This window comes from Dromiciops gliroides, chromosome 4, assembly GCF_019393635.1.
Source record: "Dromiciops gliroides isolate mDroGli1 chromosome 4, mDroGli1.pri, whole genome shotgun sequence".
In the NCBI taxonomy this organism is placed as follows: Eukaryota; Metazoa; Chordata; class Mammalia; order Microbiotheria; family Microbiotheriidae; genus Dromiciops; species Dromiciops gliroides.
In genome coordinates, this window is record NC_057864.1 from 486,273,686 (window position 1) to 486,288,567 (window position 14,882).

Here is a 14,882-nt window from a genome sequence, read left to right on the forward strand (position 1 = left end):
TGCCGGGAGGTCACTCCTTGCTCAGCTCAAGCATCACTCTCTATGTGAAGTCTTTCCTGACCCCCCCCCCCTCGCCCCAGCTGAGAGTGACTGTCCATTCCCTTGTATTTATAGATTTACTTTGTGTGTGTGCATACATCAATCAATAAAAAACTTACTAAGCAACCTACTATGTGCTTGGACATTAAATTATTACAATAGTAATTTTAATACTTATTAAATACTAACAATATTAAATAAAGTCATCTAAGCTAGTGAAATCAATCAAATGATGGATAGTTTATATATGATATATTTATATACTTCTATATGCACATGGTATGCCCTTAATTCCTTGAGGATAGGTAGGTTTGGTTTTTTTACTTTGAATCCAGGTCTGAGCACAAGGCCTGGCACCCAGTAGCTGGTTAATAAATACTCATTGAATGACTGTTAAAAAGGAAATGCATTTTGGTGTGATGTGATTTCTTGTCAGTGAACCCAGAGAGGCTCTAAATGATCGGCCCTTCCTCTTCTAAGTGCTCACAAGCCACTAGTTTAAGCATCTTTTGCATAGTTTTTCTGGGGGACGAATGTTGATCGTAACTCACTGGTCTGGAGTTTCAGGATCTACCTCCTCCCTCATTTCCTCCTTTGCACTCACCCAGGAATTTGCCTGCAGATCACAAGCAGATCATTGAAAAGAAGAGATAGATTTCTCGGAAGAGCTTTTTGGTCCGAAGGGTCCGGGACGTCTTGGGGCCAGACATCTGTTGGAGTTCCCCCTGCTTCAGCAGGCCAGCGGGAGTGGAGAGATGATGGGCACAGACTGAGTGAGAGACCAAGGACAAAGTTAGAAGTGCTGTCAGAGGGTCCCCTTACGTCGTGGCATGGATGCAGAGAGACCAGACGACGACATCGTTATGGTAAAGGTCGGCTTGGACTGGGTCACGAAAGTGACTCCACCTCTAGGGACTGTGGATTTAGGACTGGAAAGGACCTTAGGCGCCATTTTACAGATGAGAAAACTGAGGTCTAGGGAGATGAAGTGAATTGATCAAGGTCTCAAGGTAATAAATGACAGAACCAAGATTCAAACTCGGGTCCTGTGACTCCATGTTCACTCTCTTCTCCATTTCATCATACTACCCATGTAAAGGGGCATACACTTCCATATATTTTGTTTGTTTGTTTTCTTTCTTTCTTTTTTTTTTTTTTAGTGAGGCAATTGGGGTTAAGTGACTTGCCCAGGGTCACACAGCTAGTAAGTGTTAAGGGTCTGAGGCCAGATTTGAACTCAGGTCCTCCTGACTCCAGGGCCGGTGCTTTATCCACTGCGCCACCTAGCTGCCCCGATGCTTCCATATATTGAAAGGCAAAGGAGAAGGACTCCCTAAGAAACAGTAAAACATCAAGAGAGAACACTTAGGTTGAGGCCAGGAGACGGGTTTGAATTCCACCTGGGGCTTCCTGGGTCTCAGTTTCCTGATCTGTACGATGGGGACGATGCTGCCTATACTGCCTCTTGCTTACAGGGTGGTTGTGAAGATGAAATGGGATCATGCCCATCAACAGCTTTCACAGAATGGCTATAAGTGCTGGGCAAAAAATGACCAAAAGCCGGTTCCTGCCCTCAAGGAACTTACAATTGAATAGGGGAGACAGTATGCGGGCAAATATATACAAGAGCAAATTATATCATCGATGCAGCATTTGGGCAAAGGGCGGTTGGGAGCAACCGTACCTTTGATCTTAAATTCCATTTTCTTTGAATGCTAATCATCTGTTCTGGTCCGACTCATCTTCCTGACACCTTCATTGCACGCCTTTACCAACCTGGAGGAAAGAACACCCAGATGGGGTCGTGAGTCACAGCGACCTCCAGCCAATGGGTTCCAGTCTCAATCCCTCCATTTCGTGACGGTCAAGAACATGTGACAGCCATGTGACCAGTCAGAAGGAGACATTGGCTCAGATGTCAAACTGGAAGTCAGTTCCACAACTGATCCAGGACACGGACTGAAAAACCTATGAATTAAATGGTAATTTTGTCGCCATGTTTTAAACTTAGTAGACATTAAAAAAAAACCAGTCGTGCATAACAGCAGTCCGCATCTTCATAAAACAATCCTCTCTTTTATCCTTTGTTGATAATTGTCAAGTTCATAACAAAAAAGATAATTAAACAAAGTCCTATGAGTTACTGCTAGGAACGTCAGTATTTGTCCTTCCTGGGAGAAAAATACATTTTTGATAACGTCTCACTGGAAGGACAAGCAAGGATGATGAAAACAAGGTGGAAGCCTTGGGCCTCACGCCTCAAATCCCAGTGCGAGAGCAAGGAAATTCCATTTCATTCCCGAACATCCTCGACCCCTTCCCTGACTCTCACTGTTCCCTATCTCATTTTTTTTGCTTTGTTTGTTTGTTTTTGTGGGGGCAATGGGGGTTAAGTGACTTGCCCAGGGTCACACAGCTAGTAAGTGTCAAGTGTCTGAAGCTGGATTTGAACTCAGGTCCTCCTGAATCCAAGAGTGGTGCTTTATCCACTGCGCCACCTAGCTGCCCCACCCTATCTCATTTTAATTCTTATTTACATATATACATCATGTTTTCCTCTCCCTGTCTCCCAAATGTAAGCTTTTGGGGGGAAGCAAATATCTTATTTTCAGCTTTGCATTCTTGGTGCCTAGCATAGTGCTTTGTATACAGCAAGTGCTTAATAGATAGCTGTTGAGTTGAAAATGTGCTCTAGCACCATTGAGGGCAATATGAGTTTCACAAAACTATGGCCTGAATCCTGTTGGGGCTGTGATGTTGATAGCATTAGAGAGGCTAATGCCCTTAATTCACAGATGGAGTAAGACCTAGAGATGTGAAATGATCAGTAGTTTGGGGGATACCGCCCCTCCTGGTTCCCCCACCTCTCTGACTGCTCCTTCTCAGTCTAATTGCTGGATTCTTCTCTAGCTCAGATCTCTAACTATAGATGTCCCACAGAGGTTTGTCCTGCGCCCTCTTCTCTTCTTTTATATCTCACTCACTAATCTCACTGGCCGCCCATGGGTTTAATTACTGTCTCTGTGCTCATGATTCTCAGATCTACCTTTCCTGCTCCAGTCTCTCTGCTAGCCTCCAATCTCCCATCTCCAACTGTCTTTCAAACATCTCAAACTAGGTGTCCAGCAGACATTTTTTTTTTTGCAGGGCAATGAGGGTTAAGTGACTTGCCCAGGGTCACACAGCAAATAAGTGTCAAGTGTCTGAGGCTGGATTAGAAACTCAGGCATTCCTGAATCCAAGGCCGGTGCTTTATTCACTGCGCCACCTAGCTGCCCCCAGCAGACATTTTAAACTCAGTATATCCAAAACAGCTAAGGCCTCTCAATTTCACTTCTGCAACATTTCTGATTCATTTCACCTCTGCAACATCTTTTGTAGATTTCTCTTCTGCAACATCTCATGTCAATTTCACCTCTACAGTTCTCACATTGATTTCACCCCTGCAATATCTCTAACCTATTAACCTCTACAACATTTCTGATCCATTTCACCTCTGCAACATCTCATGTCAATTTCACTTCTACAGCTCTCATCTTGATTTCACCTCTGCAACATCCCTGGAATACACTCTCTGCTGACACTACCCCCAACTTGATGCAGACCCTCATCCCCTGACCCCTTGACTATTGCAATAACTCCTGGGCAGGGGGTCTGCTTGCCTCAAGCATCTCAATGTATGATCTTATGTCTTATCACTTTGACCAGACTATCAAGTCCCTGGTTGATGGGGGTGGAGAGATGTTTGTATCTACTTCAGCACTTGGTACAATGATATGCCTATTTCTTCTTCTTCTTCAGAACTGATTGTGTCAGTGAGGTATTCTCCTGGAGTAGAAATCCTCTCCACCGATACAGTTAGCACCTCCTCTGTAATTTGGTCTTTAGAAAGCTGCCAGGGGCATAATATCTGGCATTTCTATGGTGCTTTAAGGCCTACAAAGTACTTTACATATGTTATATCCTTTGATCCTCACTGTGAGTCAGGCATTATTATTATCTTTATTTTACAGATAAGGAAATTGGGGATGGTAGAGGGGTTAGTGAATTGCCCAGGGTCACACAGGCAGAATTTGAACTCAGGTCTTCCTGACTCCAGGCATAGCACTTTTACAACTAAAAGATTACAGGATTTTGACCTAGTAAGGTCATTAAGATCACCCCTGAGAGGTTGAGTAATCTCCAGGATCATCTACACTATGTGTCAGAAGCAAGACAGAACCCAGGCCTTCCTGATCCCAAGGTCAGCTCTCTCTAACCAATATACCATGTGGCCTTCTACCATGCACATAAGCAGGCACTGCGCTAGTAACTCAAAGTTTGTTGGGTGAATGGGCCAATGAGTGGGTGAATGGGTGGATAGATGAATGGATGGATGAGCATATACCTCAATGGATGAGTGAGTGAGTGGGTAAATGGATGAATGAGAGGATAGTACACCAAGGAATAAAATACTCTATATGCAAACTTCACTTCCATTCTCATACATCCTAGGCTTTTAAAGAGACAGAATGCTTTTCATTTTCCCTAGGAAGACAGAAGAGCTAAGCATTAATAGCAGTGAACAAACCTCATTTGGACAATGGAAGACTCCTGCATGGGTTGGGTTGTCTGGGGTTCAGTGGGGTCCAAAGCCACATAGACAGCCATAGCCACTGTGACGGATGAGTGGGAATTGGGGTCGTGTTTCCACAGAGGTTTTCCCAGAGTTCCCAGGACTGAGGTGACGAACCAACTACTCTTCCATCAGATCAAGGGATTCTCAAAAGCCTTTGCCAAACGGGCATTTCCAAACCTAGTCATTAAACAAGCCTCCTCCTCAGTTATTTCTAGATGCCAAGAGTACATATGATACACATATGAATAAAAACATATACGTAGTTTGGCATGGTGGGTGGCTAGGTAGTACACCTGAGCCGCTGACTAGTTGTGTGACTGTGGGAAAGTCACTTAACCTCTGTCTGCCTTAGTTTTCCTACAGGGTTGTTGTCAGGGTCAAAGAGATAACATATGTAAAGTACTTTGCAAATCATCAATTGTTAGATAAATTATAATAATAATTATTATTAGAATGCTGGAATCTCATAGATGCATGTTTATACACATAGACATACATACATACCTACAGACATATTCAAAGACCTCACACCTGACACTCTATACATTCTACCTGGAAATACACACTTATACATAACACACACACACACACACTTAGTCTACATGTACACAAATATACACACAAACCACATGCATACACCATTCACATATACACACAAATACATCCCTCGTCTTCCTTACCCCTTCCCCTGTCCCTATGCCCAAATCATCCCAGGTTGGCAAGAAGTAGGGAGACACTTTGCTACTGAGATGTTTTCATTCCAGTGTCAACTGCCTAGTGTGAGCCCCATATCCATTGTCTTTTGGCTGACTGTTCTTACTGCTTGGATGAGAGGGAAATCAATGACTTTTCCTTCAGATGAGACCATTAAGCCTTGACATCTGCTTTGCTTCCATATCCTATAATCTCCCAGACCTGACATCTGCCCTCATTATGTATCCTTGCCAGTAACCCCACTGCTGCGTCCCTATAGATTTTGCTCCCTGCAGCCAAACTCCCTTTTCTTTGTGGTTTCCACCAATTAAGGTGTGAGTTCTTTGAGAGCCACTACCCAGTTTTTCCTTCAGATCCCTGGTGCTCAGTACATGACGAGCACTTCATTAATTCATATATAACACATGTGTACAAACCACATATACACAACTTGTATACATAGTCCACAGATGCATATAAACTCATACCACTTGATGTACATCATGTATATATGCACGATGCCTCGTATAAGTCAGAAAAATGTTTCAAGATCTAATAAAGGCAGAGCTTCCCACAATGCATTTCCACGAACATTTTCTTGAACTGTACCTATACTTCACGAAGCATGACATCTCTGTTTAAGCTGCACAGGAACCAATCTATGTATACGCATGGATACATATATGCACCTACCATATATACATGTGTATACTTATACATATACAATGTATATATGTATTGTGTAGATATATAGGTATAGATATACATTGTACACACACACACACACACACACACACACACACACACACACACACCCTCCCTCCCTCCAGGGCTACATTCAGGAATTTTGTAACTAGTTGTCAGAAAAAAGCTGGTGGAGGGGCAGTGCTAAGAGCAGAATTTACAGTGGAGAGGAGGCCACGCCCTTTCTTCCCACCAATATCATTGGCTGCCTAAGTTGTCAATCCTAGGTTAGCCAAGGATGTTTTTCATCCCCTTCTCCCTTTTCTAGATAGCTCAATGCTGAGGTGCAGCCTGGCTACCTGTGGCGGAGGATACTGGGCAATTCTCCTCTATGACTTAGGGAGCAGAGGGGATGGGCCCAACCTCTTGTTTCTCTGAGGCTGGAGAGAGGGTGAGGGTGCTGAGGGCACACCAGTGGGGCCATTATCGTCACTGCCCCTTTGGAGCTGGAATGTCACTCCATCCAGAGAGAGGTGGGTGACCTCAGTGGCCCACTAACCGAAAGTGTCTCAGGCAAGGGCCCCTTTCTTTCCCCAGCTTCAAGGAGGAGATTTGGAGACACATCTTGGACAGAAATGACATTATTCACGGGGCCTGTGGGGGGCCTCCTGGGAGCACAGCTTGGAGGGAGCAGCTCGTTAACAAAATTATTCTGCGGGGAGGGAGCCCAACCCACTCAAGCCATCTTGGATGAAATGAAACTGCCCGGCTCTCAGAGGTTCTCAGTTGCAGGTAATTAAACAAAGATTTTCCCCAGAGAATAAATCACCTCCAAACTCGGGAATTTTAATTTGATCAGCTCAGGAATCTGTTAGCGTTAAAAAACTCTTTCTCTATTGTAGCCATGAGAACTTTCCACCTTTACAAGTGGAGAGCCTGCCCGAGTGCCCACACCCTCCTTCAGTGCTGCTGTGTGCTCCCCCAAAGAAGGAGGCCTCAGGGCAATGGTGTGAGGGGCCCCTCCTGGCCAGGGCCAGGCAGGAACAGCTTGGGGTCCCCTCAGTACCATGCGTGAGGCTGTTTCTGTGACGACTCCACCTCATGGTCTAGAGCCCTTTCCCAGGAGAGGAGCCTGGGGTTGGCCTTAAGGTTAGGGTTTCCCCCAATTGAGGACCCATTGAGGGCCCAATCGAGGGCAGGTGCTGCAGAGAATGGAGAAGGGCTCTCAGGTGAGCCTCAGAACAGCCAATGGGCAGATCTACCATTTCGAGCTCCTTGTGGGCGTCCAGGGCTGTGCATTCCCGCTCAGAGCTCTCTTCCACCCTCTTCAGAATATTCTGGATGGAAGAAAAGATGCAAGTGGAGTTAGGGATGAGCAGAACAGGAAGGAGGAGCCCCTCCCCCACCTCCCCCAATAGCTACTGCCCTACAAGGACTCCCAAGGGCCCCCTTTCATTTTATCCTGAAGTGAGGGCTCTCCTCTAACAAAGTCAGCACAGAGACCAAAAGAGAGGAGATAATGGTTGTGCCCAGGTAAGGGCACTGGAGCCAGTGTCTGTGCCTGGGGATAGGGGGAAAGGAAAGGGAGGGGGGGGAGAAGGGAGGGGGAAAGGGGAGGGGGAAAGGGAGGGAAGAGAAGGGAGAGGGGGGAGGGAGGGGGAGGGGGAAAGGGAGGGGGAGAGATGTCTAAAATAACTGGGATGCAAAAACATTTAAAAAGCAAAATCAAGATGATGAGGTGTATGTAAGGGAAAGGGTGTAACATAGCTAGATAGCTAGATAGGGAAGATAAGAAGCTAGAATAGCTGGATGATGATCTATAGACAAGTGATAAAGATGATAGATAAAGAGGGGAGGGGGAGAGAAGAGAGTAGGAGAAATGGAGGGAAGAGAAAGGGGGTTGGAAAGAGAAAGGAGAGAGGGAGGGAGAGAAGGAATGAAGGAGGGGAGAGGAGAGAGAAAAAGAGGAAGAAGATGTGGGGGAGCAGCAGAAGGGAGAGAGAAAGGAGAGAAACAGGAGGAAGGAAAGGATGGAGGAGACAGAGAGGGGGGAGGGGAATGGGGGAGGAGGGAGGGGGATGTGGGGAAAGGGAGAAGGGGGAGAAGGAGGGGGGCAGACGAAGGAGGGAGAGAAGAGGAAGAACACTCTCTTTTTGAGAATTTTCAGCACCAAGCCATTCTCCTGAGAGGAGCTAATTGTTTATTTTGGGTACAGAGAGCGAGAGTGTTTTCTACTGTGGAATTGTCTCATTTGCCGGCACACTTTTCTAAGAAAAGGAGCCAAACCCGTTAATCACGGTTTTGCTAATGGATGCGCTCCGTTTCCGGAGGCCCTTCCCCACCCCCATTCTTGGCCCAGCACCGCTCCTTCCTTCCTCTCTGCTCCTTCATTTTGACTCCCAATTCTGCCCCTTTAATTACCTACTCCTACGTGCCCATCTCACCAGGACCACCTGCTGGATTCCTAAACCCAATCTCATTCATTCATGGTATCCTTGAGAGGTATAGGCCTGGAAGGGATTGCTTTAGTTTAGTCCAATTCCCCCATTTTACAGATAAGGAAACTGAGGCCCAAAGAGGGGAAGTGACTTTCCTGGGGTCACAAAGGCTGTAAGTAGCTGTTCTGGGACTTGAATCCAGATCCTGAGACTTCAAAAGAATTAGGGGAGCTCTTTGAGATCGGGGGAGTATCTTCCTTTTCTATTTGTGTTCCCTGTGCTTAGCACATAGTAAGTGCTTAATAAATGCTTCATTCCTTCATTCAAAAGCAGTGCACCTCACAGTCTCTGCCTCAACTTTTAAGTTGATTCATTATGACCACAGCTTAATAACTTGAACTTCCTACCTGTGAAATCAAGGAGTAATGATTGGATGGACTGTCTGGTCCCTTCCCAGAATCTAAATGGATGACCCTATGTAAGCTAAGAAAGAGACCAAGGTAATAGAGCTCTGAAGTCAGAAGGTTCAAATCCCATCTTTGAGGCTTACCACCTGTATGACCTGAGGAAAGCCCCTTTACTTGACTGGGCCTGAAAAACGAGGGGCTGGACCAGGTGGCCCAGCTGAGGTCCCTCTAGAGCTTTGTCCTAGGAAAGCTAAAAGCTGCCTGAAGTATACTACAGAGAGTGACTCCCCAGCAAGGGGAAACCGAGTCAGAGGGGAGGAGGGTGGGTCAGTTAGTTACCTGCACTAGTAACTTCAATCGAGTGATCCTTTGAAATGGCAGAATCAGGAAGGAGGAGAAGGGCAGGCCTTTGCACTTGGGGTCCAGCTCCAGCTGGGAGATCACTTCCCGGAAAGCAGCCTTCTCCTGCCTGGGGATGGACAGAGAGAGGGCGTGTGGGTGTGGCTGCAATGGACACAGACAGGTGCAATAGACCTCGAGAGCTCACTGCCTTCCATGAAATCCCGGCTTCCCTCTCCCTCCCCACGCCAGAGCATCTGTCTGGTCCTCTTGGAAAGGGGGGGGGGGGTGTTACCACTGAAATGGAGATCCGTTTTTAGAGAGAGGAAGGGAAAACAGCTTTCAGTGTACAAGCCTGCTCGCCAAAGTACGTTCACATGTGAATCGGCATAGCTTTCAGCTGCATTGTGCTGCGCGAGTGGGTGGTTGAGTTCGGGTGTGGGTCCAAGGCCATGAGTCAGAGGCTTAATTACACAGATGACAGGGCAGAATCACGGCAGCGAGGTGAGGCCTGCAGTCCTAGGAGCAGGGCAGTGATGAAGGTCGGAATGACTAAGAGCCCAAGCTGCTTCTGCCAGGGGGAGGTGGGGCAATCTGCTCCTGGGAGGGGGCAGCCATGGAAGCCAGTGCGTGGACATCCGAGGTACTTGGCAAGGCCTGTGGTGGCCCAGGGCTCAGGGGTGGGGCTCTTCCTGGGATGACTAAGGAGCCAACAGTGAACCAATGAATGAACATAAAGGAGCAGGAGGTGGGAAGTGTTGGCTTAGTCCAAAATGCATTCAGGCTGTGCTGAGAGCGGAAAGGACCCACCTACCCAAGGAGATCCAAACCAACTTCTCTTTCTTCTCCCCCTCCAAAAGATTTACTTTCCTAACTACATTTCACAGCATCACAGACTGAGACCTGGGACCTCGGATCAGGGGTTCTTAACTTGGGGTCCTTGACTCTTTCCATAAATATTTTGATGCTCTTTCAATATAATAGGTGACTTTGGTAATCTTGTATTTTTTTATTTTATGCAGTTAAAAACCATGATTCTGAGAAGGGCTCTTTAGACTTCAGCAACTGACTGCCAAGGGGGCCCAGGACCCAACCAAACAAGGTGAAGGACCCCTGCCTTGGAGGGTCATAGTGCCCGTCACACAGTAGGAGCTTTATAAAGTTATAAATACCTCCCTCATTTTACAGGTGAGGAAACTGAGGTCTAGAGCAGGTAAGTGACTTGTACAAGGTCACACAGATAGGAAGGAGTAGACCCAGGAACTGAGCCCAAGTACTCTAATTCCAAGGCCAGCATTTCTTCAGTTTACATAGAAATTTCGGCATGTAATTTTAAAAGATTATTAACAAGTTATACATTTTTTTAAAAAAGTATCACGACCTCCAGGCTATTTATTTCAAGTCACTGTCTCTCAATGTGTGGTGAAGTCTTTATATCAGTTGTATATTTTGTCCATGAAAAAGAGCTGGGGGTCCTAGGTGCCTGCAAGTCCAATATGAGCATGGTACAGTAGCAAGGAAATGAGATGTCATCTTAGGCAATATCAAGAGATGCTGAGCATCCAGGAAGGAGCAGACGTTCATCCTGCTCCACCTGGCCCTGGCCAAACCCCCTCTGGTGAACTGTGTTCATTTCTGGGTACGACATCATGGGAAGGCAGTGGACAAGCAGGAGCATGTCCAAAGGAGGGCAGCCAGGATGCGGAAGGGCCTCAATGCCATATGTGGACCAGTCAAATGAATGGCAGAAGAGAAGGCCTAAGAGGGATATGATGGCTGATTTCAAGCATCTGAGGGGTCATCGTGTGGAACAGGGATTGGGTGGAACCAGGAGTGGTGTGGGGAAGTTACAGAGGAAGATTAAGTGAGGACACCTTAACAATTAGCGCTGTCCCAAGGAGGCAAGGGCTGCCTTGCGAGGTAGTGAGCTCACCATCTTTGAAGGTATTCAAGCAAAAGCTCGGCAACACGATGGGATGGCTATCATGATGTAATTGCAGTCAGGGAGACTGGGGTCCAAGTCTAATTTCTGACATACTATGTCTGACTTTCACATTACCTCACTATTTCTCATTCCTTATATCCAGAATGCCATCAATGCCTGTTGATCTCCCCTTCTCTCCTCAGGCTCTGCCCCACTCTGGTGCAGGTCCTTCTTGTCCCACAGGCTGATTACTACAATAGCCTCTCTGAGCTGTGTGACCCTGGGCAAGTCTCTTCTCTCTGAGCCGGATATTCTTCAACTTTAAAACAAGGTGGGTAGGATCTGATGATGCCTAAGGCTCTGTCCAGCTCCAGGCCCATGATGCCATGCCCCTGAATTACAATGGGGGCCAGACCTCCTCGGCTATGGCATTTCTCCCCTCCCCCCACATTTCTATTTCAGGACAGTGCCAAGGCTTCAGAGTTGGCAGTGGAGCCAGGAGGCCCCTCTGGGGTGGGCGACCCTTGGCAGGTTTCATCCCAGGTGCTCTCTCAGACTATGAGGAAGAGGAAAGGGGGCAGCCTGCCCAGCTCTGGGAGTGACCTCCCCCAGGGCTGATGTGAAGCCAAAGCCAGGCACTGATCCTGCTTTTATCCCCCACGCTGCCATTGCTCTCATTTTCCAGCATCATTGATAGCGTTCCCAGTGTTATTGAGCCACCAGTGGGGATTCCTGGTGCCACCCTGTGCGAAGGCCCCATGCATTCTAACACTCAGAGTCCGGAGCCAGCTCACAGCAAATGTACTCAAAGCCTCTGTGGAAAACTCCAGGAAGCAGCTTCTTGTCTAAACAAGGGCTCAGGGTGTGGAGAGAAGGCCCCAAGCTCGGGGTGGGGTGCCCACAGTGGGGCTTCAGGAGATTCCCTTCAATGGGCCTTCCCAAAAGAGACCGTTTCACCCCAAGTGACCTGATCAGCAGAAGCCCCAGACCCAGCCCAGTGGCCAGCGGGGACGCCCTCAAGGCGGCCACCAGGAGTGTCTGGGAAAGGAACAGAGGCCCATTCAGCTCTATTGCTGCCCCTGTCATCCCCAAACCGGCTGCATTCTTGTCTTGCCTCTGTTTCTCCCTAAGGTGCCTCTTCGGCTCTCTGGGTGTGATCCAAGAGTCTACAGCAATCCTGACCTCAGACGCTCCCTATCTTAAACTTCAAAGGCCTCAGGGGTCACATTCCAGCCAAGAATTCTGGCCAAGGAGCCCTCGGCTTCAGGGAGAGGATCCTCAGAGTGGCTAGGCACCAGAGCTGAACCTTTGGGAGGGTCCTCACAGCCCCAGGGAAGCATGGGAACCTGAGGGTCCAGCCCCTATCGCTTTCACATATCATCTTGGAGCTTTCCAAGGCTTTGGACACTTGGACCAGCCTCTCTCTCTTCCCTGGGCCTGTGCTGCTTCTCCACCTACCTCCATGGCTGATCTTCCTCAGTCTCCTTTGGTGGGCTGCCTCACTCAGCAGCCCCCTTAACATGGCTAACCCCACGGCCTCTCTCTATCTGTCTCTCCTCTCCTGTCCTCTCCTCTCTTTTTCCTTCTCTTTGTCTCTTTCCCATTCTTTCTCTCCTCTCCCATCCTTCCTCTCTGTCTCTGTCTGTCTGTCTTTCTCCCCCTTCTCCCCTCCCCTTCCATCTGTCTGTCTTCACTTTTGCAGGGGCTACTAAGGATTGAATTGTTGCCTCATGTCAGAGGACCCAAATCTATATATCTGCCCTTAGGGTTCTCGAGTGCCATATCATCAATTACAAATAGAGTGTTGGGCTTGGAATCAGGAAGATCTGAATTCAAATCCTGCCTCAGACACTATCTGCATGACCCTAGTCCATCACTCAACTTCATCGGGCCTCGGTTTCCTTATCTGTAAATGAGGGGGTTGGATCCATAAGGTCCTGTCCATTTCTTACTCTATATGTCATGGTCTATCTCAGTGTTTCTTTGCAAACTCATGGTGTGTTTATAGTTCTAGAGCAGGAAGGAATCTCTGGTGCCTTTGTGTCCAACCCCCTCATTTCATAGATGAGGAAAGAGAAAGGAAATGACTTGCCCACAGTCATAAAGTGGCAGAGGTGAAATCTGAAGCCTCATCTCTGACTCTAGGGGCCCTTAGGGGGCACCATAGTGCACAGAACTCTATCTTTGAACTCATCTTCCTGAGTTGAAATCTGAAGTCAGACATTTACTAACAGTGAGACCCTGGGCAAGTCACTTCACTCTGTTTGCCTCACTTTCCTCATCTGTAAAATGAGCTGGCAGTTATGTGTATCAAATAAGAAGCACTAGAAAATGGATTCGTTTCTAGGACAACATGCATGTTTCAAGTGGTATTGAAAGCCCCACTGATGGATATGTAATAATAAACATATCTGTTATTAATAAAAAATAATGAGCTGGAGAAGGAAATGTAAACTGCTCTAGAGGCTTTGCCAAAACCAAAACCAACCCAAATGGGGTCACAGAGAGTCAGACACGACTGAAACGACTGGACAACCACGACTCTGACGCCCGGGCTGGTCCCTGGGAGGTCCAATCCCAATGCCTCAGCCTGAATCCACTCTACTGCATTCTAAGCAAATGGTGACCCAGGCCACAAAACACTCCGGTGACCACAGAATCACAGACCAAGAGCTGGGGCCTCAGAAGCCACGGATGCCAACTCCCACATTTTACAGCCAAGGAAAAGAGAGCACAGAGAGGGTGCTTGACCTGCCTGAGGTCACACAGGAGGCAAGGGACAAAGGCAGCTTTGAGACACCTCTGGGTGGGGCAAAAGGTTTAGCTTTTACGGAGCCAAAATTGGCTTCTCCATAATCTCTACCCTCTGGGGCTGAGCAGAACAGAGCTCATCCTTGTTCCACATGACAACCCTTTAATCCGTCAGTCAATCAGCAAACATTAAGCCCCTACACAGTGCCAGGCACAGGGCTGACTAAGTGCTGGGGACACAGAGAGGCAAGGAGTGCCTGCCCTCAAGGAGCTCACAATCTAACAGGGACACAACAGGCAAACAGATGGCGACAAAACGAGCTCTCCACAGGATACATAGGACATCATTGACACGGGGAAGGCGCTGGAATGAGGAGCAGCCAGGAAAGGCTTCAAGTAGAAGGTGGGATTTGAATTGAGGCTCGGAGGAAGCCGGGAGGTCTGTTGTTAGAGGGGAGGAGAGGGCGCCTTCCAAGCCTGGGGGGCAGCTAGAGAAAATGGCCAGAGCTCAGAGAAGGGCTTTGTTTGAGGAACAGCCGGGGTCCAGGGTCACCCGACTGAAAAAGCTTAGGCAAGAGGAAGGTGTGAGAAGACTGGGAAGGTAGGAGGGGGCTGGTTCTGAAGGGCTTTGAATGTCAAGCAGCATTTTGGATTTGATGCAGGTGGCGACAGGAATAGGGGAGGGTAGCTCTCATGCCCCTGTGAGCCTTCCCTGCCCAGAACTGAGCATGCTTAGTTCTGTCAACAAAATACTCCTCTGGCCAGGGTTCAACTCCACTCTCTATTCCGGTCACCCTCATCGGGACAGGATTTTTTAAAACCACAAACAAGTTCCCCCACTTTGCACAGCACTCCAGGACCAGTGGTCCACCCATCCCTTGTCTGCTGGCCTCTCTTCTTTCTTCTCTCTCTCCCCCCTGTTTGTCTCTGTGTTTCTCTCCATCTCTGTCTCTCCATCTCTGTCTCTCTATCTCTGTCTCTCCATCTCT

The 14,882-nt window shown here is 47.7% G+C and overlaps 1 protein-coding gene across 1 annotated transcript in view; it reads right to left on the reverse strand.

Annotated features, from left to right (window-relative positions):
- Positions 1-14,882, reverse strand: part of NGEF (neuronal guanine nucleotide exchange factor) — a 71,370-nt gene that overhangs the window by 12,462 nt on the left and 44,026 nt on the right. The window contains 5 exon segments of the mRNA XM_044005182.1: positions 644-683; positions 686-841; positions 1,724-1,815; positions 7,289-7,371; positions 9,219-9,348. Of these exon segments, the coding sequence (XP_043861117.1) occupies positions 644-683; positions 686-841; positions 1,724-1,815; positions 7,289-7,371; positions 9,219-9,348 (501 nt within the window).